The 24,420-nt window shown below is 40.7% G+C and overlaps 1 protein-coding gene across 1 annotated transcript in view; it reads left to right on the top strand.

Annotated features, from left to right (window-relative positions):
* The window catches only part of Atp8a2 (ATPase phospholipid transporting 8A2), a 604,547-nt gene that overhangs the window by 112,004 nt on the left and 468,123 nt on the right, over positions 1-24,420 (top strand). Inside the window, exons 19-23 of the mRNA XM_008824989.2 lie at positions 1,996-2,065; positions 5,083-5,167; positions 6,425-6,564; positions 8,848-8,986; positions 19,691-19,755. Coding sequence (XP_008823211.1) covers positions 1,996-2,065; positions 5,083-5,167; positions 6,425-6,564; positions 8,848-8,986; positions 19,691-19,755 — 499 coding nt within the window. The remainder of the gene's footprint in view (positions 1-1,995; positions 2,066-5,082; positions 5,168-6,424; positions 6,565-8,847; positions 8,987-19,690; positions 19,756-24,420) is intronic.

The raw sequence follows: 24,420 nt of genomic DNA, 5'->3' as shown, positions 1-24,420 counted from the left end.
TAATTCACAAATTGCTTCCCTGCCTGCTTATCAGCTGTTTTTAAAAGGTCAATACTTTCCTATCCTCTTGAAGAAAATGGTTTCTGCCTAGTACTTAGTTTAGGACTGTAAGCTTGGATATTAGTGGTTGAGAAGTCCTTGAGTTAGCTATTCAGTAAGAGCTGGGAATGGTTAACAACAGCAGTGGTTTATGTGGGGGTGGGTAATATTGCTGGGTGGATGTTCCAGCCCTATTAGATATCTCCCCAGACATTTGTGTGTCTCTTTTTATCTCCTTCTTCTTTGTGTGTATGTGTGTATGTGTGTGTGTGTTATGCATGTGTGTGATTTTCTGTACATGGATATGTGAAAGCCAGAGGTTGAAGTCATAGTCATATGTCATCACTTTCCACCTTATTAAGAAAGGGTTTCTCACTGAACCTGGAGTGCACTGCCCAGCTAGAGTAGCTGGACAGTGAGCTGCCAGGATCTGCCTATCCTCACTCTCTAGGTTCTGGGGTTACAGATGCACACTACAGTGCTCTATTTTTACATAGGTGCCAGGGATCTGAACTCAGGACCTCATGCTTGTACAGTGAACACTTTACCCACTGAGCCATCTCTCCAGTCTCCTACAATGTTTCTTATTGGAAATTGTTGCTTTGTGGGCATTAACTATGTCCAGCTGTTAATGGTTGGACAAGAAGGGTGGTAACTGGGGAATGTGGATGGAAGGGTCTGTTTTTCAAAAGCAGTGGGAGAGTAAGAGCAGAAACATCAGTTGTGGTTATAGGTTGTTTCATTTTAGTGGGTGCACCGTTTTCCTGACACCCCTTCATCCTATAGTATTTTTTGGAGTAGCTGATGGTACTCTGCATTGTATATTGAGAAACTGAAACAGCCTGGATGACTTTGCTAAGAGCACCCAACTTCTAGGTGGTGGGAGAGAATGAAGACCCATCCAAGAGAATGCTGTGGGTTGGACTGGGGGTATTTCTATAGTGTTGAGTTAGAATCTTCACAAGGAAAGGCTGCAGAGGTGGTGTTTGGGGCCCTCTATTAGGGTATATTTCTGGAGGATGAAGTGTCAGCACAGACCAGAATATATAGGAAAGGGGAATGGTGAATCCTATATGCTTGGTGCTGGTGATACATGAGGGGATTAGTTTGGGAAGTGAGTCAAGATTGCAAAGGTGGGCGAAGAGCAGTGTTCAGAGGACTTCAGGCAGTGGGAGTCATTGAGGCTCAGAGAGCAGGGCTGACCTAATGTGCAAGAAAGGATCTGTGCTGCAGTGGAGGAGAGAAAGTGTGCTGGTGCCGGCTGAGGAGGAGTGTAGGAATTGGGAATTTTCTTCTACTGCAATTTAAAGACATAATGAGCAGCTTTTAGAATATGTTGAAGCTCCCACTTTGCTACTTACTAGAGGTGTTACTTGATGTTTTTGAGCTGTAAAATAGAGAACACCCTTGGGGCTGGAGCGATGGCTCAGCAGTTAAGAACACTGACTATTCTTGTAGAAGAACTGGGTTCGAATCTCATCACCCACATGGCAGCTAACAACTGTCCGTAACTCCATTTCCAGGGAATCTGACAGCCTCTTCTGTCCTCCGCAGGCATTGCATGACACAGGTGCACTTACCTACATGCAGGCATTACACTCATACACATAAAATAAAAATAATAAATAAATTAAAAAAAATAGAGAACACCCATAGAGAGTGCTGGCAGTCAGTTCAGTGTACATAGCTGATGCTCTAAGTTTCCAGCTCTACCTCTTTTGCAAATAACTGTGCAGTGAGCTCTCATGGCAGAGCAAGGCACAGGCTTATGTCCATTTGCTATAAATGAAGAGTGAGGCATACAATGTAAGCTCTACTTTGAGGAAAAAGCTATGGAGAAATGGACTTTGGCCATCTCTAAGATGGCTGCCTTCTATTGTGACTGGTGGTCAGTTATTAGACAGTGGGTCCGCTAAAGCAGACGAGTGACAACTTTTTTTTTTTAAACTCTTACAGTGACAGAAAAAGAATGTCTGTAATTGTCCGAACTCCATCAGGACAACTTCGACTCTACTGCAAGGGAGCTGTAAGTATCAGTGATGTGTCTCACTTGGCAGAGTTTTTGAAGGTGCTTTGCCTAATACACGGCTTTCCAAACTGCTAGTCACATTATCCCTCTTATCAACCCAAAGTTGAAAAATTCTTTCAGGCCGACTGTAAAGCTGACGTAGTCCTAAAAGGCCCCTGAAGTCTGTTGGTTCAAGGCAGAATTGGTTAAGAATGGGCAGTGGAAAGCCTGCCTTGAGTCAATGGTGGGTTTTGGAAACAGTAACTTAATGTGCTATGCAAAGTGCTGCGAGTGAATTCCAGTTCCAGTTTTACCACCATTGTCTTGTGTCTCTAAAAGGAGAAGGCATTCATGATGACTCGTGGTCATCTTTTAGTGTTCTGATCTTGCTCCTCCAGCAGCTGTTCTTCCCAGCTGTTATGTTTCATTTTCTTATTCAGAGCAGAGCACTATGCTGTGGGTATAAGGGTGGTGTTCACATGTGGTTGCATTTTCACAACTCCTTTTGGCCAGTTTCCTAGTTCTGGCTTTTTCTCCTATAGCCCTAATAGTAACTAAACCCCAAAGATGTTATTTCTAAGGAAAGCTATTATTACTTATGATATTACTTGTAAAATGGTACCCTATTATATGGTGGCTTTGTGGGATGGAGGAACTAATTATTAGATTTATTTTGGGACTATGTCAAGAGTATGATACTGTACCAAGGTCAGATTCTTTGGTTGTAGAGCTCACTAATCTTTTACCAGTTATGGTTAGGAAAGCTCTATGACTAGGGCTTTTTGAAGATGAGTAATGTATGTGACTTCTAAAGGCATTAAATTTGGACCAATAAAAGAAATCTGTTTTTATGATAAGGGAAGCTTAAGTTAAAGCCATAGAGGTTGTATTCATACATGGCATTGTTTTAAATTTTTAAATTTTATTTTATTTTATGTGTATGAGTCTTGCTTTGTGTGTAAGTGTACCACACATACAGTGCCTGTGGAGGTCAGAAGACGTTGTTGGATCCCCTGGAACTGGAGTTACACAGATGGTTATTAGCAGCTATGTGGGTTCTGGGAACTGAACCTGGATCCTCTGCAAGAGCAGCCAGTGCTCTTAACTACCGAGCCATCTCTCCAGCCCCAACATGGCATTGTTTTTAAGCTCTCTGTTTATGTGCTTATTGTTGTAAGCCTCAGCAGTCTATGAAACCAGGACAGTGTTGGTATGAAAATGCTGCTAAGTGTATTTCATCCAAACCTGCTCCCTCCAAAACCGAGCTAGTTTTTTTTTTAAGTGGTACCACCATCATCAGCAGCAGCAACCACAACAAAAAAATAAAAACACAAAACAGTGTCTTGAGACACCAATTTCTATGGTAGATTATCTGTGATGTATATGCACTCAATTCTGCATCTCAGTCATGGGGTGTAAGCTGGGCCCACGTGGATCCAAAGACTTTCTTATCAAAGCTGGATCCAAAGACTCCTGGTCTGTTCCTACCCTGTTTAGGAGAACTTCTATTATCAGCAAGCAGGGTTGTGTTTAAGTAATTTGGTGTATGCATTTTTCTCTTTCAACTTCTTAATAAAGATGTTACAAGTTGAGCATCCTAATAAAAAAAATCCCAAATCACACAGATATGATGACCCATGCCTTTAATATCAGCACTTGGGTGACAGAGGCAGGTGGTTCTCTGAGTTGGAGAGTACCTTGTCTATATAGTGAGTTCCAGAACAGCCAGGACTAAATAGTGAAAGTCCCGATACCCTATTGGCAATTTGGGTAACCTCTTCAGAGGATGATGTGATAAGAATAGGAGGTAGGAATTGGCTAAGCAGTTAGGGTAAAAAGACCCCAAAGAAAAGTAGCCAGTTTCTTGGCTAAAAGTCAAAATGTCCTTGGGCCTCTTGGCAACATACTATGTTCCAAAATGTCAGAAGTATTTGGGAGCTTATCTAATCCCTAAAAGATTTTAGGGTTACCTCTTCAGAGGGGGGAATGTTGGAGGGGAGGGAGTGGGCATGGATTTGATCAAAACACCTTATATGCATGCATGAAATTCTCAATAAAGACCAAAATAAAACAAAACAAAACAAAAACAAAAACAAATGAACAAAAATCCTCAAATCTAGCCTGGTGAGATAGCTCAGCAGGTAGGGGCACTTGCTGCCCAGTCTGACAATGTGAGTTCAATTCCTGAGACCTGTGTGGTGGAAGGAGAGAACGTACTCCTGCAGGATGTCCTCTGACCACCACAGTCACACTGTGGTGGGGCACACACACACACACATACACACACACAAACACACACATGTGCACACACAAATAAATAAGTGTAATACAGTTTTAAAAAAACCCAACAACCTCAAATCCAAAACTTTTTAAGCACTGACTTATAGAAAATTCCACATCTAACCTCATATCATGAGTTCCAGTCTAAATGTAGGTGTGGTTAAAATGTTTATAAAATTACTTTCATGTTGTATGTAAAGGTATGTATGAAACATAAATATTTAGACTTAGCTTCTATCCTTGAGATATAGCATCATATATGTGTGTATATATATATATACATATACATATATATATATATGCTGTATTCCAAATCTGAATATATATGTGTATATATAGGCATGTTTTCTAAAATCTGGAAAAGATCCCAAATCTGAAACATTCTTGATTCCAAGCATTAAAATAAGAGGTACTCAGCCTATGTATGGTTGAGGTCATAGTTTTGCAGATATGGGCAAATGTGGGCACTATAGTGGTCTTGATTATTTTTCTGCTCCCAGAATCTTCCCCAGTATTGTTTTTGTTTGACTTTTAAGATTCTTAACAGATTTTGGTTCTCTTGGGCACATCCGTACCCAATTTGTGTTCCAAAGCTTGTGCCTGAGCCCAGCCAAGAACTGCTTTCTTCCTTGCCCAGTCAAGTCTTTTCGTGTCCATTAAGTAAACACTTAGAAAACAAAGCTGTGTTTGGTGTACCAACTGGAAGATTTACTCTGGGGTTTGCCAGTCACAGTGAATGCTTCCTCTTTTTATAGGATAATGTCATCTTTGAAAGACTTTCAAAAGACTCGAAGTACATGGATGAAACATTATGCCATCTGGAATATTTTGCTACAGAAGGTAAGTGAAATTTGGAGGTGTGGTTTTGACCCTGAAGCTGTACTTTCACGTTCCTGTAGCTGTTGTACCAGCAGGCAGGTGTGTCTCTGAATGGATGTATCCTTCCCAGTAGGACTGACTTGCTTCTCAGAGGTGAATTCTTCAGTTCCTTCCTCTATCCCCTCCATCTCCTGTGTCAATGAGGAAGTAAGAGGCAAAGTCCACACTCAGTCAAAACAGAAGAAGGCAGTTGACCGCAGTGTTAGTCCCTTTCCTGGAACAGGATCATTTCCCTGTCCCTCTCTTGCTGGCTTATCCAGGACTTAAGCAGATTCACCTTGCTCACAGTGAGCAGGAAAGGAACTCTCTGGAAGCTTTTGGATAATGATGTCATATTTTCTTGCTAGTGAATGTGATGAGAGATGGGACCATGCTTATGTGCTGACTGCTTCTCTCTGACTATAGTGTGCTCTGCATCCAGACTCGTTTGTACATAGGAATGTGTATGCACATACAAGTGTGGCTGCTTGAGAGCCCAGCTCTTCTACATGATAACACCCCACTGGGCTTTTTATTACTATCTTGAAATGCTTCCTGACTCCTCTACCTACCACCTGCCTACTGAATACATATATGTGAATCACACACAGATCCTGTACCCCTCTACAGGAGAAATCCAATCATGAATCTCATCACACCTAAATTTATAGAAATGACAGTTTATATTAGGACACAGGAGGCAAATTGGTTACTCTTCTCATTGCTCCAACAAAATACCTAGAAAAAATAAGGAAAAAAAGGGGCTTATTTTTGGCTCACCGTTTGAGGGTACAGTGGGACATCATGGCTGGGAATCGTGGTGGGGAGTCTTGGTTATGGGAGCTGAGGAAGCTAGTCACACTGTGTTCACAGTCAGGAAGCAGAGAGAGCTGAAAGCTGGTGCTCAGCCCTCTTTCCTATTCCGTGTGAGACACAGGGCCTGAGCCCATGGGAACAGTGCCGCTCGTAGTTAGGGTGGTCCTTCCTGCCTGAATATAGAAACTCTCACAGACACACCTAGAGGTTTGTTTCCTAGGTGACTGTAGATCCTGTCAAGTTGATAGTATTAACCATCATGGTGGAGTTATTTTTAAATTTCCCTTTGTAGACTTGTGAATGTTAAATTAGTGTCCTAAAAAGCAGGTGGCTTCTTTAATTTCTTTGAGCATGCTGATACGAAAAGTCCCCTAGGAGGTGACCTATCTGGCTTGCATTGGCTCACCAGCGGCTGTCTTGCAGGCTTGCGAACTCTCTGTGTGGCCTATGCTGATCTCTCTGAGACGCAGTATGAGGAGTGGCTGAAGGTCTATGAGGAGGCCAGCATCTTAATGAAAGACAGAGCTCATCGACTGGAAGAGTGTTACGAGATCATTGAGAAGGTAGCCACACACATTGAGTAGTCTATGTGAAGGATGTCACCTACTGAGCAGTCTGCGCAGGAGCCCATTGTTAGCTGGTGGTGCTGTCATTTTTCTGGTGTCTTCAGGAACCCTGAGCTTTTTCCACTTCTTTGCCTTGAGACACATTCAGGTTTCCTGGGCTGTCTAAAAGCTCTAGCTATTCTCAGGTGTTAACAATCCCTTAAATACCTGGTCAAAACTAGCTCTAATGGGCTGAGGAGCTGACTCAGTCCATTAAAGTGCTTGCCTTTTGGACCAGAGTCTGATAACCTGAACCCATGTTTAAAAGAAAGTCAGGCATGGTGTCTCATGCTTGTGTCTCAGAGCCGGGGAGGTGGAGGCAGGTGGGCCTTGGGGCTCACTGGTTAGCCATCTTAACCTACTTGGTGAGTTCCAGGTCATCAAGATACCCTGTCTCAAAAAAAATGAGGGAGAATGGTGCCTGAGGACCAACACTTAAGGTTGTCCTTTGTCCTGTACACACACACACACACACACATACACACACGCATGCACACACACACACGCATGCACACGCACATACACACACATACATATACACACACGCACACACATACACACACGCACACATGCACACACACATGCACATACGCACACCCATACTGACTAGCATTGAAGATTCCAGCTTTGACTGAGAGTAGCTGTAATATGATTGACTCAGTTGTTGAGTAGAGTGCTCACATGAGTAGACAGTGTAACTGCTAGGAATTTTCACACTTACTTATTCAAATGATTTGCCATTGCTGTTCCGCATTGCCTACTTTGATTTCTGTTTGGATGCTGTTCTTTTCAGGATATTCCAGCGTATTAGGTGATTTTGTACTTATTTCAGTGTCCTCAAATCTGGAAGCTAGTTTTCAACCTTTTCTGATGGTGTCAGCAAGCTCTGGACTGTCCATTTTGAAGCCATTGCCTGCTTGTTTACTCCATTGCTGCCTTTTGAATTCCATTTTACATATGAAATCCACAAAAGTTCAATAAAAAATACATTGAAAAAGAAATTCCACTTTTCCATATCTAGTCTTTTCTTGAGTTTTATATTCAGTTGTTTATATCCAGTTATTTAATGGAATTGGGGGAGGGGTAGAACTGAATCTAAGCATACCATTGGTGTTACGGACAAAAAAAGATTGGAATGAGTTGACTTTATCAGTTAACTTGAACAAGGCAATGTTCTAGTCAAGGCGGCACCACTGATAGAAAACAATTCCTAGAATGTTTCCCGTGTGTAACTGTGTATTACCAGATGAAAGGAAGTGACGTATACAAACAACTGATGAACTGCTGTCAACATTACCTTATATGGCCATGCTTCAGTCCCTGGTTGGCTAAAGGGTCTGTTCCTATGATTGGCTAAGACTCAGTTGCTCGGTTATTAGGATGGACTCAATGTAGGTGTTTGCATATCAAGCTATGTGTGCTGTCCATTTTGGGCCAGATTTTATTACCCAAGTACAAAGATAAATTCTGACCAAACATCACTGAAGATACTCAAAATTATGTTTATAGTCAGAAAAATGTGACCAAATGGGTGCCATACCATGTGGTGAATAATCACAGGGTAGCTGGATATTTCTTTAGTTGGATGGCAAGCTTGGGTTCTGTGTTGTAGACTAAGGGGAGATGGGTAAATAGGAAGGCCCTCTGGAACTTGCCAGACCAACAGGCAAGAGCCCAGGCATGTAGGGAGTTTGACACATTGACACTTGTCCTCTGCATGAGCTGACTGTCCTCTGCTTTGCATAGGACAGAAATCTATGGCTCCCTGATCTTGAGATGCTGTGGTGTTTCCTCCACTCACTGTTACATGGTTCTGGGCAAGAACCTGGGGCCTCCTGCTCTACCACTGTGCTATACCCCTACCCCCTAGCTATTGAAATCTTAATATCACAAGTCTCTAATTCCTATCCTGCTAGGTAAGTGTAGCATCGGGAATCAATTCTTTGCATACATTAGATCTATTACGATGCCTTCCTCATTCATGGGCTGTTAATACCAGGCTAACTCACTCACATGCACTGCTGGTAGGCTGTGTCTATGCTATCATGCCCAAGTACCAGGAAATGATGATGAGTGTGTCTAGAGTAGTCTAATGTGGCCAATGGTTTGTGGATACCTCACATCTTGTTTATCATTAATTGGTAACTGATTCAGAACATTTCACTTGCCTTTGTCAGAGCTATTAGCCATGTTGCTCTTAAGTGTGAACTACTCTTTAATTGAAAGTGTTTTCTGACCTAGGATTTACTGTTACTTGGAGCTACAGCCATCGAAGATCGCCTTCAAGCCGGGGTTCCAGAAACCATAGCAACTCTGTTGAAGGCAGAAATTAAAATATGGGTATTGACAGGCGACAAGCAAGAAACTGCAATTAATATAGGTAATCAACTTTCAGCCTGGACTACAGAGTGGGTTCTAGGACAGCTGGGGCTACAGAGAGACCCTGTCTTAAAAACAACAACAAAAAATTCCTGATGCTACTTTCTGTTTTGAAATTTTATTGTGTTCTTCAAATGTGTTGACAGTTTATAAACTTCTTTTTTTCCTAGAACCACAGAAAGTTTACCCAAATCCAATGAGTTGTTCTTGGGAGTATTATCTGCTTGTTAAAAATGTTAAAATCACTTTAGCTTCCTGAAAAAATGAAAAATAGAAGTCAAAAATCAACAAAAATAGGTTTTTTTCTTCCCCTAGCTTTCTTTGACAGAGCATATTTTCAGTAGGTTTAAATATTCATTACTACTTTTAATAATTGCAACCAGCTTTAATGATTTTACTACTTAATTGGTTTTTCTGAGAGCCTTGTATTTTTACTTTCTCCATCTCACGTGGCAATCTTGAGCAAGATGAAGGAAAAGAATTTGAAGTCAGAATGACTGTTAATGAGGCACATTTTGTAGAACTTCAGTGTGATCCAGATATATCACTCCTGGGTGTACACCTGGAGTATAAGTCAGCATTCCACAGAGACATCTGCACATCATGTTTGCTGATGCTCTGTTGACAAGAGCTGGGATATGGATCCAGCCTAGATGCCCATTGGCAGATAAATGGATAAGCATAGATGTTAGATACACAATAGTCTTATTCAGTTGTAAAGAAATGATGTCATTTGCAGGAAAATGGATGGAAGTGGAGAGTACTGTCCTATTAAGCAAAATAAGCCAAACATAGAAAGATAAATATCATGTTTTCTATATATATATGTATACATATATATATCAGATATATGATATGAAAGTAAAAAGGGGCCCATGAGGGGAGGAAGGAGTCTAAAGGAAGGGGAAACAAGGAGGGATAATAAAGGGGAACAAAGAAAAATACAAGGAATCTAGACGTAAATATGAATATATAGACACATATGTGGCATGAAAGCAGAAGGTGGACTGTTTGGAGAGAAGAAGGGGACCTATGGGAGGGGAGACCAAGGCAGGGTGATGGGGTGAGTCTGAGCAAAGTACAATGGTATGTATGTATGTATGTATGTATGTATGTATGCATGTAAATGTCATAAATCCATCATTTCTGTACTTACTACAAAAAGTTAATAAAAATGGATAAAACAAACTGAATTCTAGGCTTTAAAAGGAGTTGAAGATGGTGCACATCTTTAATCCCAGCATTTGGGAGGCTGAGGCAAGCAGATCTCGTGTGAGTTCCAGGCCAGCTGGGGCTACAGAGAGACTCAGTCTCAAAAAAAAAAAAAAGGAGCTGAAGCTGCTACTACTTAAAAAAAAAAAAATCTAACTATCGTTATTTCAGATAATTTAGTCACTACTGTGATATCATGAGACCTGGCACTTTATGTAGAAAAATGAATGTGGAGAATTATAAAACTGTGGGTTGGAGATGTAGCTCTGTGGTAGAGTGCCTGGTACTCACAAATCCCTAGGTTCTGTCTAGCACTGAAAAAATTCAATTATGCAGCTTGTGTCTTCGTGGCTGTCCTTAGCTCACCCTAGAAGAAAGTGTACTAGAACTCAGAAGCCAAAGGACTGGTTCTCCTCACAGCAATTCCCCTAGACTACTGTCACCCTCATCCAATGGCATCCTTTTCTTCATGACCTCTTTTGAGTCAGCCCTGTCTCTCAGATAACGGCATTTACAGGCAGTACCTTCCCTCTAGGGTGGTTTTTATTTAAAAAATAGACAAATGCAGCCGGGCGTGGTGGCACACACCTTTAATCCCAGCACTTGGGAGGCACAGGCAGGCGGATCTTTGTGAGTTCGAGGCCAGCCTGGTCTACATAGTGAGTTCCAGGACAGCTGGGGCTACAAGGAGACCCTGTCTCTAAAAGGACAGAAAAAAAAAATAGACAAATGTTACTTAATCGTTTTTAAGATCAAAGGTAATTGCTAACTAATTGCAAGTTAGGCTACCAAGCGACTGAAGTTAGGGTCACAAGACCATGATTAGAGTTTTCATAGAGTTTCTGAGATATCCTCAGTGGACTTAGTGCATGGATTGTGCTGACTGTCTCTCCAGAGTATGATTTTGGACAAGAGTGTGATATTTCACTATAGATCCTTCGCTGCTACTAAAAAATGAACCTCAAGTCTCTAGCCCTCTGAATGTGCCAGTAACATTCTTTATACCTGAAGGAACATATATTGTGTGCACTTGTCTTTCCATCTATGTATATAGATTGGTCCTTCAAGTGTCATTTCCCACATAAGTTTGGTCATAAACAGGGTTTTCCCTGCTGTAACTTAGGGTCCTTGTTGGGCCTGGAGGCCATACCAAATTGCTGCCCTGAAATACTTCAAATTGAGGCAGAATGCTTTCTGCTCTCTTACAGTGATAGGAAGAATGTGGCTAACCCTCAAGTGGAGATGGTGCCGTGGTGATAACCTTCCTATCTTTCCATGTCTTGGGTGTTTCTGCTGGGCTAATGACTTTGGCTCCTCCCTAGACCCAAGCCTACCTTCCTTCAGTGCTTCATTATTGTGTGCTGAGGCAGTCTGACTGTGCACTTGTCATCAGTTCCATCCTCTTCTCCCTTGGTTATACCTGAGTCCTTCAGGGTCCAGCTCAGTTTGGAACAAATGAGGAAAGCAAGGTCTGAACAAATCAACCCATAACACACAGACGGGAGTTTTATTTAGAAACTGTGGGTTGCAGGTGGCGAGGCTCCTCTGAAATAATTGATCCCCATCCAAACGATTTTCACTGACAGTTTTATCCTTTTGTACTTTTTCCAGGAAGGCATAGCAAAACATGTAGTGTTGGTGCCGTCATGTCCATGAGTTATGTCTTGAATTGGTCTTTCTTGGAGAATACTCCTTGAGACCACTCCACTTTTAAGGTCATTACCTTTATCCTGGAAGTTCTCTTTGTGTGCGTTTTATCTTGTGTTCATATTTAAACTCTTCTTTGGTGTTACTCAGTGTGTTTCTAATAGATGGGGAACTGGTACTCGTTGAAGGAGCTGCACTGAAGTTCTTTATTCTACCTCCAGAACTAAAGGTTGTAACCCAGGGTGATGCTGAGGGATTAAGTGTTGTTTCCTCATTTAGGATCTCTGTGGAGCCTGTGACAAATGATGCAGAAGGCTCAGGGAAGCATAATGTGTAGACACTTCATTAGACGTGCTGCTGTCAGATGGCAGGCAGTGGCTATTGGCAGCATGAAGTCGTGCTTCAGATAAATTACAAGGTTCAGCCTGTTTTCTAGACATAGAACCCTGGTAATGGGAATCACATTGATGAGGCCCTCATAACACCCAACATTGAGTGCATTCCATGTTGGACTCAGAGTATCCAGAAGCTATTTAGGGAGATCAATATCTAGCAGGGACCTCTCTGTCTCTCAGTTTCTATCTCTGTGTCTGTGGATGACTCTTTCTGTCTATGTGTCTGTCCCTCCGCTCCCTCCTTCTCAGGCTGGGGACCAATCCCAGGGTCTCACGTATGCTACTCAAGCACTCTACCACTGAGCCACATCTGAGCCTGGTATCTACTTCTAGATGGGTATAGAGAAAGAGCACTTGACATTGTACAATGACATTGATTTCTGAAAACACTTTTGTCTTTACATAGTCTTATAGCTCAAGGAAATAGTTCATATTGTAAGACGAGTAGTATAGCTCAAAGAAGTAACTTCTGAAGGTTGTATTGTACTTAAATATCAAACTGGTATAGACTGAGCATCACTTATTCCAAGTGCCTGAGAGTTCAGAGTTTGTATTTTTTATTTTTAAGTATTTGAATAAATAGATTTTCTCAATCTTGGAATATTTGCATAGATATTACTGACTGAACATCCCCAGTCCAAAAATCTAAACTCCAAAATGCTCTAAAATTTGAAACTGATGAGTTTTGGATTTTGGAACATTTCAAATTTTAGAGTTTTAGATTAAGATCTAACTTGTGCCAGGTCTTGGGCTCTTGACTTCTGATTCAGAAGTTATTTCAGAAGTTATTATTTATTCTGGAGCTTTTACAAAAACTTGCTTCTGAAATTGGATGTGAAAAACTCGGGAGAATGGACCTGTGTTTCATACATTGTAATGCACAGTTTATATTCCAATGATTTGACATCAAGGGGCTTATGACTGTGGATGCCTCTGTTTTAATTGTTATCTTTTTTTAGTGAAACACATCAGATAAGAGCATTTTTAGATCTGGTGAAACTTTTATGTATGCTTGGGATCACTGGCTTTCTTCAGCAAATATTTATCTACCTCTATCTCTATAGTACTTTGAAAATAAAAAATTATTACATTTATTATTTTATTTGTGTGTGTGTGTGTGTGTGTGTGTGTGTGTGTGTGTGTATAAGTTGGAAGAAAACTTGCAGGAGTCAATTCTCTCCTTCCACCATGTGATTTCTGGGACTCAAACTCAGGTTGTTAGGTTGGTAGCAGGTGCCTTTACTTGCTGAGCCATCTCAACAGCCTAAATATTTTTCAATGGTACGCAGGTTGGAACCCAGAACCTCCCATGTAGTATCCGCTTTCATTAGCTATACCTCCAACCCTGAAATTTATTTATTTATTTTCAATATGTATTATTTTTATTTTTTAAAATATTTTATTTATTATTTTTATGTGTATGTGTGTATTGCCTGTGTGTAGGTAAGTGTACCTGTGTCATACAACACCTGCAGAGGTCAGAAGAGGCTGTCGGATCCCCTGGGACTGGAGTTAGGACAGTTGTTAGCTGCCATGTGGGTGCTGGGATTTGAAAGAATAGCCAGTGCTCTTAATCACGAGCTATCTCTCCAGCCCCCAGAATTTACTTTTAAAGTATAATTTTTCTCCATACCTTGGAAATCTACTCAGTCAAATTAAGTTCTAGAATGTTTATAATTTAAGTGCTGCTGAAGTTTAATGGATAGAATGCCATCTTGCCTGTAGGGATCATTAGTATGAAACTAGCATGTGTCTAGAATCCTGCAGAGCTGTGTATGCTAACAAAGCTGTGTTTGGGGAAACTGGAAAATCTCTTTTTTAGCTTAAAATTTTGGCCTCATCTAGTCTAATGTGAAATTTCAGATGTGCTCTTTGTGAATCCCACAGTTGTCATTTCCTTGTTCCCATGGGATAAAATGTCTATTGAATGGTTGTATAATAAATGTGGGGTTTTCAGTCTCTAATGCTTTTCTAATGAATGTGGGATTAATGAGATGTTAGTGTATATTCATCCCATTTTAAAGTCATTAAACTGGAAATAACTTTCATCTTAAAACATTCCTAAGTTGTTACTCTGAGCCTCTGAATGTCCCTGAACTTTGTTACCTATCAACTGAGGCTTTTAAGCCCCTACTTACAGTCTTACCAGTTTATTTTACATTAAAAATATATTTTATTATATATTTAACATATGAAATGATATGGAGTAAGATTGCCTTAGAAGTTTTCTTTTCAAAGATTAGTAATTTTGGTACCAGTTTTGCCCATTGTTGCCTATACATTGTTCCTTAAGAGTAAGACAAGCCCTCATTTTCAGAGGAGGTTGGAACATGCCAATTATACATACTACTGGCAGAGGTTCTGATCTTAGTGGTTGGTCATCACAGAAAATCCAGGCTTGTATTTCTGGACAGTGTATAGCTAGCATGGTTGCCAGACAGTTCACTATGGGTTTGTAGAACTTCCTGCTCCAATTGGAGCAGGAGTTGATGATAAGACTTTAAACTAGAGAATGGGGTGGATGGCAACATGCTAATTGTATACTACAGATGCTAAGAATGGCTGTCTTTTGTGATAGCTACTAGTAAACGTTATTGATTATGTATGAGGTACCATACCAACTCCTTTATATGAGACTATGAATGAATTCCCTGGAGGGGCCATTACTTGTTTTAAAGATCAAACTGAAGTACAAAGCAGTGAGGTAAATCAGCTTAATTTATGCATCTATGAGGATGCTTAAAATATGAGCCGTTTACCATGACATGTGGTGTCTACTTTCCTGAAGGAAAAATACGTGAATTACAAAAGAACAGAGACAGGTTTAACATTTGAGCCTTAAAGAATTTCTAAAACAAAACAAACAAACAAATATAACAGTGCATAGAATGGTTCAGGTCTGTGTCTAGGTAGAGAGGAGCTGACAAGTTAGCATGTTCTTCCATGGGCAAGGGTTCCTGAGGAGGGACTGAGTGTCTGAGGAGAAGGTGCCCATGAATGAGGCTTCCTTGGCTCTGTAGATGATGGGCCTTAACTTAGCTCTTCTGGTCCCTATTGGAGTAGCCTGTGAGACCACCTTGCATCATCCATTCATGGTGCCTGCCAGTGGCTTTCATACATTCACATTTAGGTATTGATCAATCAGATTTACTCTGAAAATATTGAGAAGCAGCAACACAATACTTTTTCAGTGCTGACAGCATGTTGAATTCCAGTGATGAGTTTTCTGGTATTGCTGTGATCCCAGATTACATGACTGAGAAGGATAAATTACTCCTAACATTTCAGACATATCTTCATAGAAATCTTGATTTAGATGCATTTGGGAATATGACATTAATTCTCCCTTCCTTCCTCCAGAAGGGAGGCACTGGGTGAGAGAACTGGGAGATTTAATTTGATAATTTTTTTAGTATTATTTTATTGTCTTAAAAATCATGTCCTTCTCTAAGCCTCATAGACTGTAATAGTTTGATTTCTTTAAGGGTTAATTATACTCACATAGTGGAAAGAGTAAGCACTTTTGTAGTGTGCTGTTAATGTCTGCTGTAGTAAAAAGCAAGTCTCCAGAGGTGTGCCTCTCAGTCACTTTACAGCTAGCTTGTTAGACTGCAAGATTAAAAAACTAGACCTCAGTTTACAAGTGTGGGTTGACTTCCCTGTTTGGCACTCTTCCAAGAGTTGATCTCATTTTGTTCCCAAACATTAGAAATCAAGCACACCAAACTTGGATTGGCATAATTCAATTTGCTCTGTTAAGTCATAGTTAACTGGTTTAAACTTCCGTGGTCTGTCTAAGGGCAAGTGGTCAGTGTGATAATTCTCTGAGCAAAATCTCATATTCATTTTTCAAATTAAAAAAAAAACCTAGCAACTCAATCTGTTTCTTCTCAGAAGGCTTTAGTTTTCTGTGTTTAAATTTATGAAAGTGTCAGTAGTTTTATTTACTGCCCTCTTCCTGCAATGGTTAGAAAAAAATACATTAAAGGTTTTCTCCATAATGTCTTTGTGTACCTTCAGTTGTCAAATGGCATTTTGCTTAAATTGAAAAATATAAAATAAAGCAGAAATCCAAGGCTTAAAATTACAGCTTGCTACAGCAGCTGTTGTTCAAATAAAATACTTCCAGTAAATCTTTTTGTATTAGTTATAGTAAACTGTAACAGTCTACACCCCCTGGAGTTGTGGGAGGTCTCTAAGGAGGAAGAGTTAGTATAACAGAGAGGAAAATGATTAGTGAAATATCTCCCTTTGTGTGTAAAAATCAAATGTGAACCTTCCTTCTGGACCTTATGGGAGAAAAGAAGGCATTTGCAAAATGTTAATGGAAAATAAGAATCTCAGTACCTCAGTGCTGCCTACCACTGTTAAAATGGATTTGCAAAAGTACACAATTGTTTCATATTTCCTTCCTCTTTTTTTTTTTTTTTTTTGTCTTTTTTGAGACAGGATCTCCTTGTAGCCCCAGCTGTCCTGGAACTCACTATGTAGACCGGGCTGGCCTTGAACGCACAGAGATCCACCTGCGTGTGCCTCCGAAGTCCTGGGATTAAAGGCGTGCGCCACCACGCCCGGCCCTCCTTCCTCTTTTTAAAAAATTTAAAGGAAATCTAACAGATATTTGTCCATGTGGCATTGTGATTTTAAATTATGCTATTTCTTTTGCTTTGAAGACCTAGTAGTTTTAACATGAGGAATCATCTCATTCTCTTGACAGAACTATTGCTAAGCAGCTTGGGTGATATCTCTTTGGATATAGTGTCTGTAAACAGTATTTGAATTAAAAGCCATACTTTTCTTCTTTATAATTTGCCTTCTGAGATGTTTTGCCAAGTATTTCTTTCAAATGACAATCACGAATGAAGGTCAGACTCCATAGTTTCCAATAAACAAGTGAAAATATTTATCCACAAAGGCTTTTTGGTCTTGCTTTCTCTGTCATGAGTTCTCTGTGCTTTTCACTGGATTTCCCAGAGTTGCAGCAGAGTGGGATGGACACACACATGCAGAGCTAAGCTTCCTGCCTTCGAGTTCTTTCTGTGCCCTTCTCCCTTTTTCTGATAGGGTGGAGCACTTGTGAGAAAGGCCTTTCAAATGCTCTGCAGGAAGAGTCCTGGTTCCTCTTAGGAGCCCATTGGTAAAACCTTTTCTCTGAGTTTGTCGTGTACTTGCTTGAAGTTTGAAATTTTACATGTCCATGTGTTTCATATTACTTACTCTTTTCCTTGCTGTGATAAAATACCTGACAAAGCAACTTAAGGGAGGAGAGTTTTACTTTGCCTCACAGTTCCCAGAGAACAGTCCCCCACAGCAAGGAAGGCATGGTGGGGTTGCTGTGGGGGATCTGGAAAGGGTTGGTCTGTAGTGACATGAGCTTGCAGACGTTAATCATATCCTGGTGGCCACAGACAGGAAATCGACCATGGGTGGTAGCTGGGTGGGTCAACCTTGAAAGCCCACCCCAAGAGACCCACCTCAACCAGTCATGGCCCCAATCACTGAAGTCTCCACAGCTTTCTGAAACAGGGCCACCAGCTCATGCTGAAACGCAAGAGACTGTTGGGGACATTTCACATTCAATCTACAATTTACGGTCATTGATGTATTATCCTGAGATGTTAAGAATAAAATCATTTGCTTTTTGTTTTTGTTTTTAAAGATTTGCTTTTGTGTGTGCGTGTGTGTGTGCGTTTGTGTGTGTGTGTGTGCGTTTCTGTGTGTATGTGTGTGTGTGTGTGTGTGTGTGTGTGTGCACCACATGTGTACAGGTGCTCACAGAGGTCGGAAGAGGGGATTGGATCCCCTGGAGCAGCCTGACACAGGTGCTGGGAACTGAACTCAGGTCCTCTGGAAGAGCAAAAAGAGCTTTTAACCACTGAGCCATCTCTCTAGCCTAATGCTAGTCTGAAGGGCCAGGTTCAAGGTAGATGTGTTCCTTTCTTGCCTTTCCTCAGTTAGATAAGTGGAAGTGGGCTGGTGAAAGGCATGTCCGCTGATGCTGTTCTTCTCCAGCGTCCTGAGAGGATTCTGGGTGATTTGAAAGTAAATCTGGAACCCTGGCAGGCACCAGGGGTCTTCCGGGTGGAAGGTTGCTGGAATACCTTTATTCTACTCAGCCTGTGGTTTGAGGAGCAGGAGCCAGATGCTGTTCTGTGAGGCTTACCAAGGAGGAAAAAGCTTCATAGAAAATATGTTTTTAGAAGCTGGAGCAATGACTTAGCACTGGCTCCTCTTGCAGAGGACCTGGGTGTGTTTCCCAGCACTCACATGGTGGCTCACAACCATCTGTAACTCCAGTTCCAGGGTATCCAAGCCTCATCTGGTACCAGGAACACATGTAGTACATATACATACATGTAAGCAAGACACTCATACATATAAAAATAAATAACTTTTTAAAAAGTAATAAAATAGATTCCTTTCAAGGAAGAAAAGAAGAAATTATCTCTTTTATATAGAGACAATTTAACTTACAAAATTTTTTTTTTGAGACAAGGTCTCCCTGTCGCTCTACCTGACCTGGAACTTACTATGTAGACCAGGCTGGCCTTGATCTCACCATCTCACAGAGATCAGCCTGCCTCTCTCTCCCGAGTGCTGGACTTAAAGGTGTGTACTACCACACCTGGCCTGAGATAATTTCATTTAAAATGAGATTTAAATGATTGTTTCTAATTGGGAATAAAAACCTTTATTTTTAAAAAGTAAATTTAGATTCAGTTTTTTCGGTGGAGCTTACTTTGGTCTTTGGCAGGAGAATAACTGCCTTGGTGTGCAATAGTATTCCTTTGAAACCTGCTGGCCCCTTTAAAAAGAACTGGGGAATCTTGTTCATCCAATAGGCATGTTTATGCTAATTAGGAGCAGGGTTAGACTCCATTCACTCCTCAAACTGTTTGCTGTTAGTTTAGATAATCCAAGGCTTGCCTTAATCCAAGGGTAGCCAGGATAAAGAAAAAATTCACAGAAAATTGGCAAGTATTTATTTTAGACTAGCTACAAAGACCTTCTAAACCAGTTCTCTTTAAGCTGCTTGCAAGATTCAAAGTCAGTTTGGGTTCTGTTCCCTCACTCTTGCCTTAGTCCTCTGTCAGTAGGTAGATATAAGAAGGGAGGTGGTAAATTGGGTGTTTGCTCATGTGCCCCAGCATGATGTGAGACAGGAGGACCACTGAGTAGCTGAGAAGACACTGACCCCAGGTTCAGGGAGAGAACTTGCCTCAAGGAAATAGAGTGGTAGAGGGGGACACCTGACACTCTTTTCTGGCTTTCACACACATGCACACAGTGTGGGTACTGCATACATCTGTGTGTATACACACACACATACACACAAATACATCAATTAAAAAAAACCTTTAAAAGGAAGAGAAGTTGTATTAGCTAGCCATTGAAAACTTAGGGACTTACAGGAAGAATGACACTCACGTGCTGTCCCTTCTCTCCTCCAGGGTATTCCTGCCGGTTGGTGTCACAGAACATGGCCCTTATCTTGTTGAAGGAGGATTCTTTGGATGTAAGATGGTTTTCAAACATTGCTTCTGATATAGCTGTGTTAAACAATGTCTCCTATGATCAGTTTGCTTTTGTTAAAAACAATTGTGAAACTTTTTATTTTGTCTTTATGAATGGATATCATGAAGTTTAAGACCTTTGAACATAAAAATATTGAAAGCTTAGACTATTGCCTTATGATAATATTGCACTCACCTAGGGCTGTACATTTAAAATGGGTCAATTTTGATCTGGTTTGGCTTTGTTAATGATGAAGTTTTATGTGAAGTAATGGGATTTACTGTGATTTATATGTAACCAGTAATGGCCAACTCCAGTGGAGGTTTCCAGGGGATGCTCTTTCTCATAGAAACCCACAATATAGCTAATATTCAGGTGTTGGGAGTCCTTTAGATTTACGTAGCAATAGGAGGCACATGCACTTCTCTATCAGATGCCACCAGCTCATGGAGAATCAAATACTGTGTGTCTCTGAGTATTTTAATAGGCAAGTACCCACTTCACCCTGGCTTAAAACTCCCAAAGAGACTGGGAATGGAGACTGATTCAAGGGTAGCCAGTGACCTGTAAAATTGTTTGTACTCCCACATTGGTGGGAATACATGGTGGAGTGACATCACTCACCTCATGACAGGAAGCCAGAAAAGACAGAGGGTGATGGCATTGTCCCATAATCCCTTTCAGAGTCATGCTCCCAGTGACTCACTTCCCACTAGGTTCCACTTCTCAGAGGTTCCACTGCCTACCAACCATACCACCAAGCCTTGAGCCTGTGGGTCTTTGTGGGGCATTCAACAACCAAACCATAGCAGTACATAAGAAGCCCAGACCCTCAGGTGATGCCACATCTCCTAGACTCATTCTTACATCCTTTGAGTATGGAGGAAGCTTCTCTCCTAGTTTGATTTCTGTTGCTGTGATAAATGCAATGGCCAAAAGCAACCTGGGCAGGAAAGGGCTTATATCATCTTATAGGTCCATCATTGAGGGAAGCCAAGGCAGGAGCTTAGAGCAGGAACCATGGAGGACACACCCACAGACACACCCACAGGCCAGTCTGATAGGAGAAATTCCTCAACTGACATTCCCTCTTCCCAAGTGACTCTTGTTTGTGTCCAGTTGACAATAAGAAGTAATTAGTATACCCTCCTTCGATTTAATTTCCCCAGCACTCTCTATCACACTTGTCTTTATTTTTAACCATTGGAAATTCTGTGTGTGCAGATTATGAAAGAACCCATAACCATTATATTCATGATATTGCATATCATCATCATCATCCATTTTCAGAACTCCTTTTATTATCCTAGACTAAAATTCTGTGCCCATTAAATAACATCTAAGATGGCTTGGTGGGTAAGAGATCTTGGTGTGCAAGCATGAGGACCCGAGTCCAACAAGTTTCCAGCACCCATGTAAAAAACCAAGTGTGGCCACATGTACCTGTAACCCCAGTTCTGTGGGGCAGGGGTGTAGACGCAGGAGGATTACTGCAGCTTACTGACCACAATCCTAACTTCAGGTTCAATGAGAGACCGTTCCCAAGGGAGTAAGTCAGAGCGTGATAGAGCAGAACATCTAGTATCTGCATATGTATATATATGGGCATGCATATCCATGCCCACATGTGCTTACAACCCTGCCTCAAAACCAAACCCAACCTCCAAACCAACCTCCTCAATACATACAATAGATACATATACAAATATGTATACATATAAAAAATATCCTTTCTTTGGATAATGGCTCACTGTTCACACACACACACACACACACACACACACACACACACACACACAATCATCTCATCTCATCCCCACCCTATCTGTAAGCCATGAAATCCATATTCCATGTCTAGCTCTGTGAACTAATTTAACATTGTTTGACTTCATGTTAGTGAACTGTTAGTATTTTTATCATTTTTATCATTGATTTCACTAATGTCCACAAGGCTCACCAATATTGGGGCAGATGGCATAGCTTCCTTCCTTTTTTATGGCAGAGTAATAGTCTACTGTGTGTTTCCATTTGTATTTATACGTTTGTTCATTTCTTGCCCTCCAGGTAAGTTCTGCCAACTTTAACTGTAGATTTGTTGGTAAATGAAAGGAGCTTATTACAGCTTTATATGGGAAATATAAATGTTAGAAATGTTAATACTGCATGGTCGCACTTGTGGCATCTAAAGCAGCTAAACTCATTAAAGGGGAGAGGAGATGTGTGGGAAGGAGAGGAATGCTACTGAGGAGCTTGGTTGACAGTGTGGAGTCACAGGCAGGGAGGAGGATGAAGTGCTGCTGTGCCCTCACCCAGGAGAGTGATGCCAGACAATGGAATTGTAATGAATGCACAACTCCAGTTAGCTAGAAGAGATGATTTTAATGTTCTTGTCACAAAGGTATGGTGTTTGGTAGGATAGATAACCTTCAGATTTTGAGCTGACCATCACGCAGTGTTTTACAAGCAAACATCTCAGTGCTCCTCATTAAGACATAAAATGACCTGTCAAAAATCCTCTGAATGGAAAGCATGTTTCATGTGTTCTGAAGTTGAAGGTACTGTGGTGAAAGTGACTGGAGGCACTGGTGTGGTGCCTGCCTCCTCTCCCTTGCTCCCTGTGATGTGTGGTGCTAGGTCAGCCGTGGCTGCTCACTCAGCTTGCTTGAATATTTTTTAAGAAATCTCTGAATATGGGGAGAATTTAAATTGTATGATTTAATAACATGTTGGAGGAGAAATTCTTGGCAGATAAGAGCCAGAGCTGTCTTAAGACAGAACATGACTAGATCATTTAGAGCTTAACTCCGTTGAACTTCAATTGAAAAGTTCCACAGACTCCTTCATCCAGCTGGCTGGCATAGCTGCTCTACTTAAATTTAAATTATTTACCTGTTGGAAGGTATTTTAGTCTAACTGATCATATTCATTAAAGAAAAAGCCATACATTTTCAATAGAGATAGTGAAACACAAAAATGTCTTGATGCTGCCTGTCCTCCCTCCCTCCCTTTGCCTTTCCCTCCTTCTTTCCCTTCCTCGTCTCTCCCTTCTTTCTTCTTTTTATAAAAATGTTTTACTTATTACTTATTATTTTTATTTTATGTGTATGAGTGTTATGCCTGTATGTAGTAAGTGCACCTGTGTCGTGCAGTGCAATGCCTGCGGAGGACAGAAGAGGCCATCGGAATTCTTGGACCATCCTCTGAAGGGGTTACCCAAATTGCCAGTAGGGAATAGGGACACAGATCACCCTGGCTTCTTCCAAATGGACAGTTGTTAGTTGCTATGTGGGTGCTGGGATTTGAACCTGGGTCTTCTGCAAGAACAGTCAGTGTTCTTTTTTTTTTGCTTTTTTTAAAATTTCATAACCACATGATTAGAAGAAACATTTCATTATAGCTTTACCATATTCAGTAACAATTTCCAGAGCAAGGATACATCTCTTTCAAAAGTGGCTGTAAATTTTTAGGTTCACAGTTGAATTAATACAGTTATACAATATTGAACTCAGTATAAAACCCTGTAAGACATAAAATTGAATGAGTTTTTAACCTTTAAAGAAGATCTCCATTCCATTTTAAAATATGTTTCCTACATTTTTAATGCAACTAACGCTTACATGTTTGCACATGTGTCTTTCTCTCCAGCCCCCCCCCCCGACCTTTTTTTTAATGAGGGAGGATCCCACTGTATAGTCAATGAACTGGCCAGGCAGGAACTTGCTGTTTAGCTAAGGCAGGCCCAAACTCATGATCCTCCTCACCTGAGTGCTGGGTTTTCAGATATGTGCCTCTGTGCTGACCATACAATAGCTTCTAACCATATATGGTTATTAATCACTAGAAACATGACTAGGTTTCATGAGGAACTATCAATTTCAAGAGATCTCAGTTTCAGTAGTTCCATGTGTCTTTCATATGCTGAGCAGTGGCTGGCTTTCATACTGAGCAGTGCAGTATATAGGTAATTTATAACCCCTTAGTGCAGTGGTCCAGCCAGTGGGCCAAATCCATTCACCATCTAGTTTTGTAAAGTTTTATTGACATACAGCTGTGCATGTTTGTTCATGTCCTATCAGTGATGACTGTAATGTTGCCATGGTGAATTCAAGAAACTACTATCCCTGTCCTGACTAATCACATAGAAACCCATTTGATTCTAGTCACACTGTTTGTAGTCCCTGTGTTTAAAACAATGTTTCCTTTTTTAAAAAAACATTAAAATGAGTTCATAGAAAAATGGGATCTGTGATTAATTTAGTGGGTCAGAGAGCTATAGATATAAGTAAAATTACAAGTTTTACACAATTTTGCTTAGATGAGATGGGAAATTGCATAGGAAAGATATATAGATTTCAGAATCAGACTTGGAGATTCAGAAAATGGGAGTGAATGTGCACTTGTAAGAGATGTGGGACTGTGACTTACAATGCTTCCTGCAAAGAGAACACCACAGATGTGTGAGGCTTGAGTTTTGTAGAGCACTGAAAGAACAGGTAATTCCAACTTTGTGCAAAGGTTTCTAGGAAGCACAGAAAAGTCACCACTTTCTAATACAGTTTGATGCTAATATAACTTTGAGACTCAAACCAGTAGAGGCATGATAACAAAAGAAAAATTTTGAGTTAATCTCAGCAATGAATTAAGAAAGAAAATTCATTTAACTATA

This window comes from Nannospalax galili, unplaced genomic scaffold (genome assembly GCF_000622305.1).
Source record: "Nannospalax galili isolate Female #2095 unplaced genomic scaffold, S.galili_v1.0 scaffold488, whole genome shotgun sequence".
Lineage (NCBI taxonomy): Eukaryota > Metazoa > Chordata > Mammalia > Rodentia > Spalacidae > Nannospalax > Nannospalax galili.
Note: the sequence above shows the minus strand (reverse complement) of the source record. Positions and strands in the feature narration are given on the sequence as shown.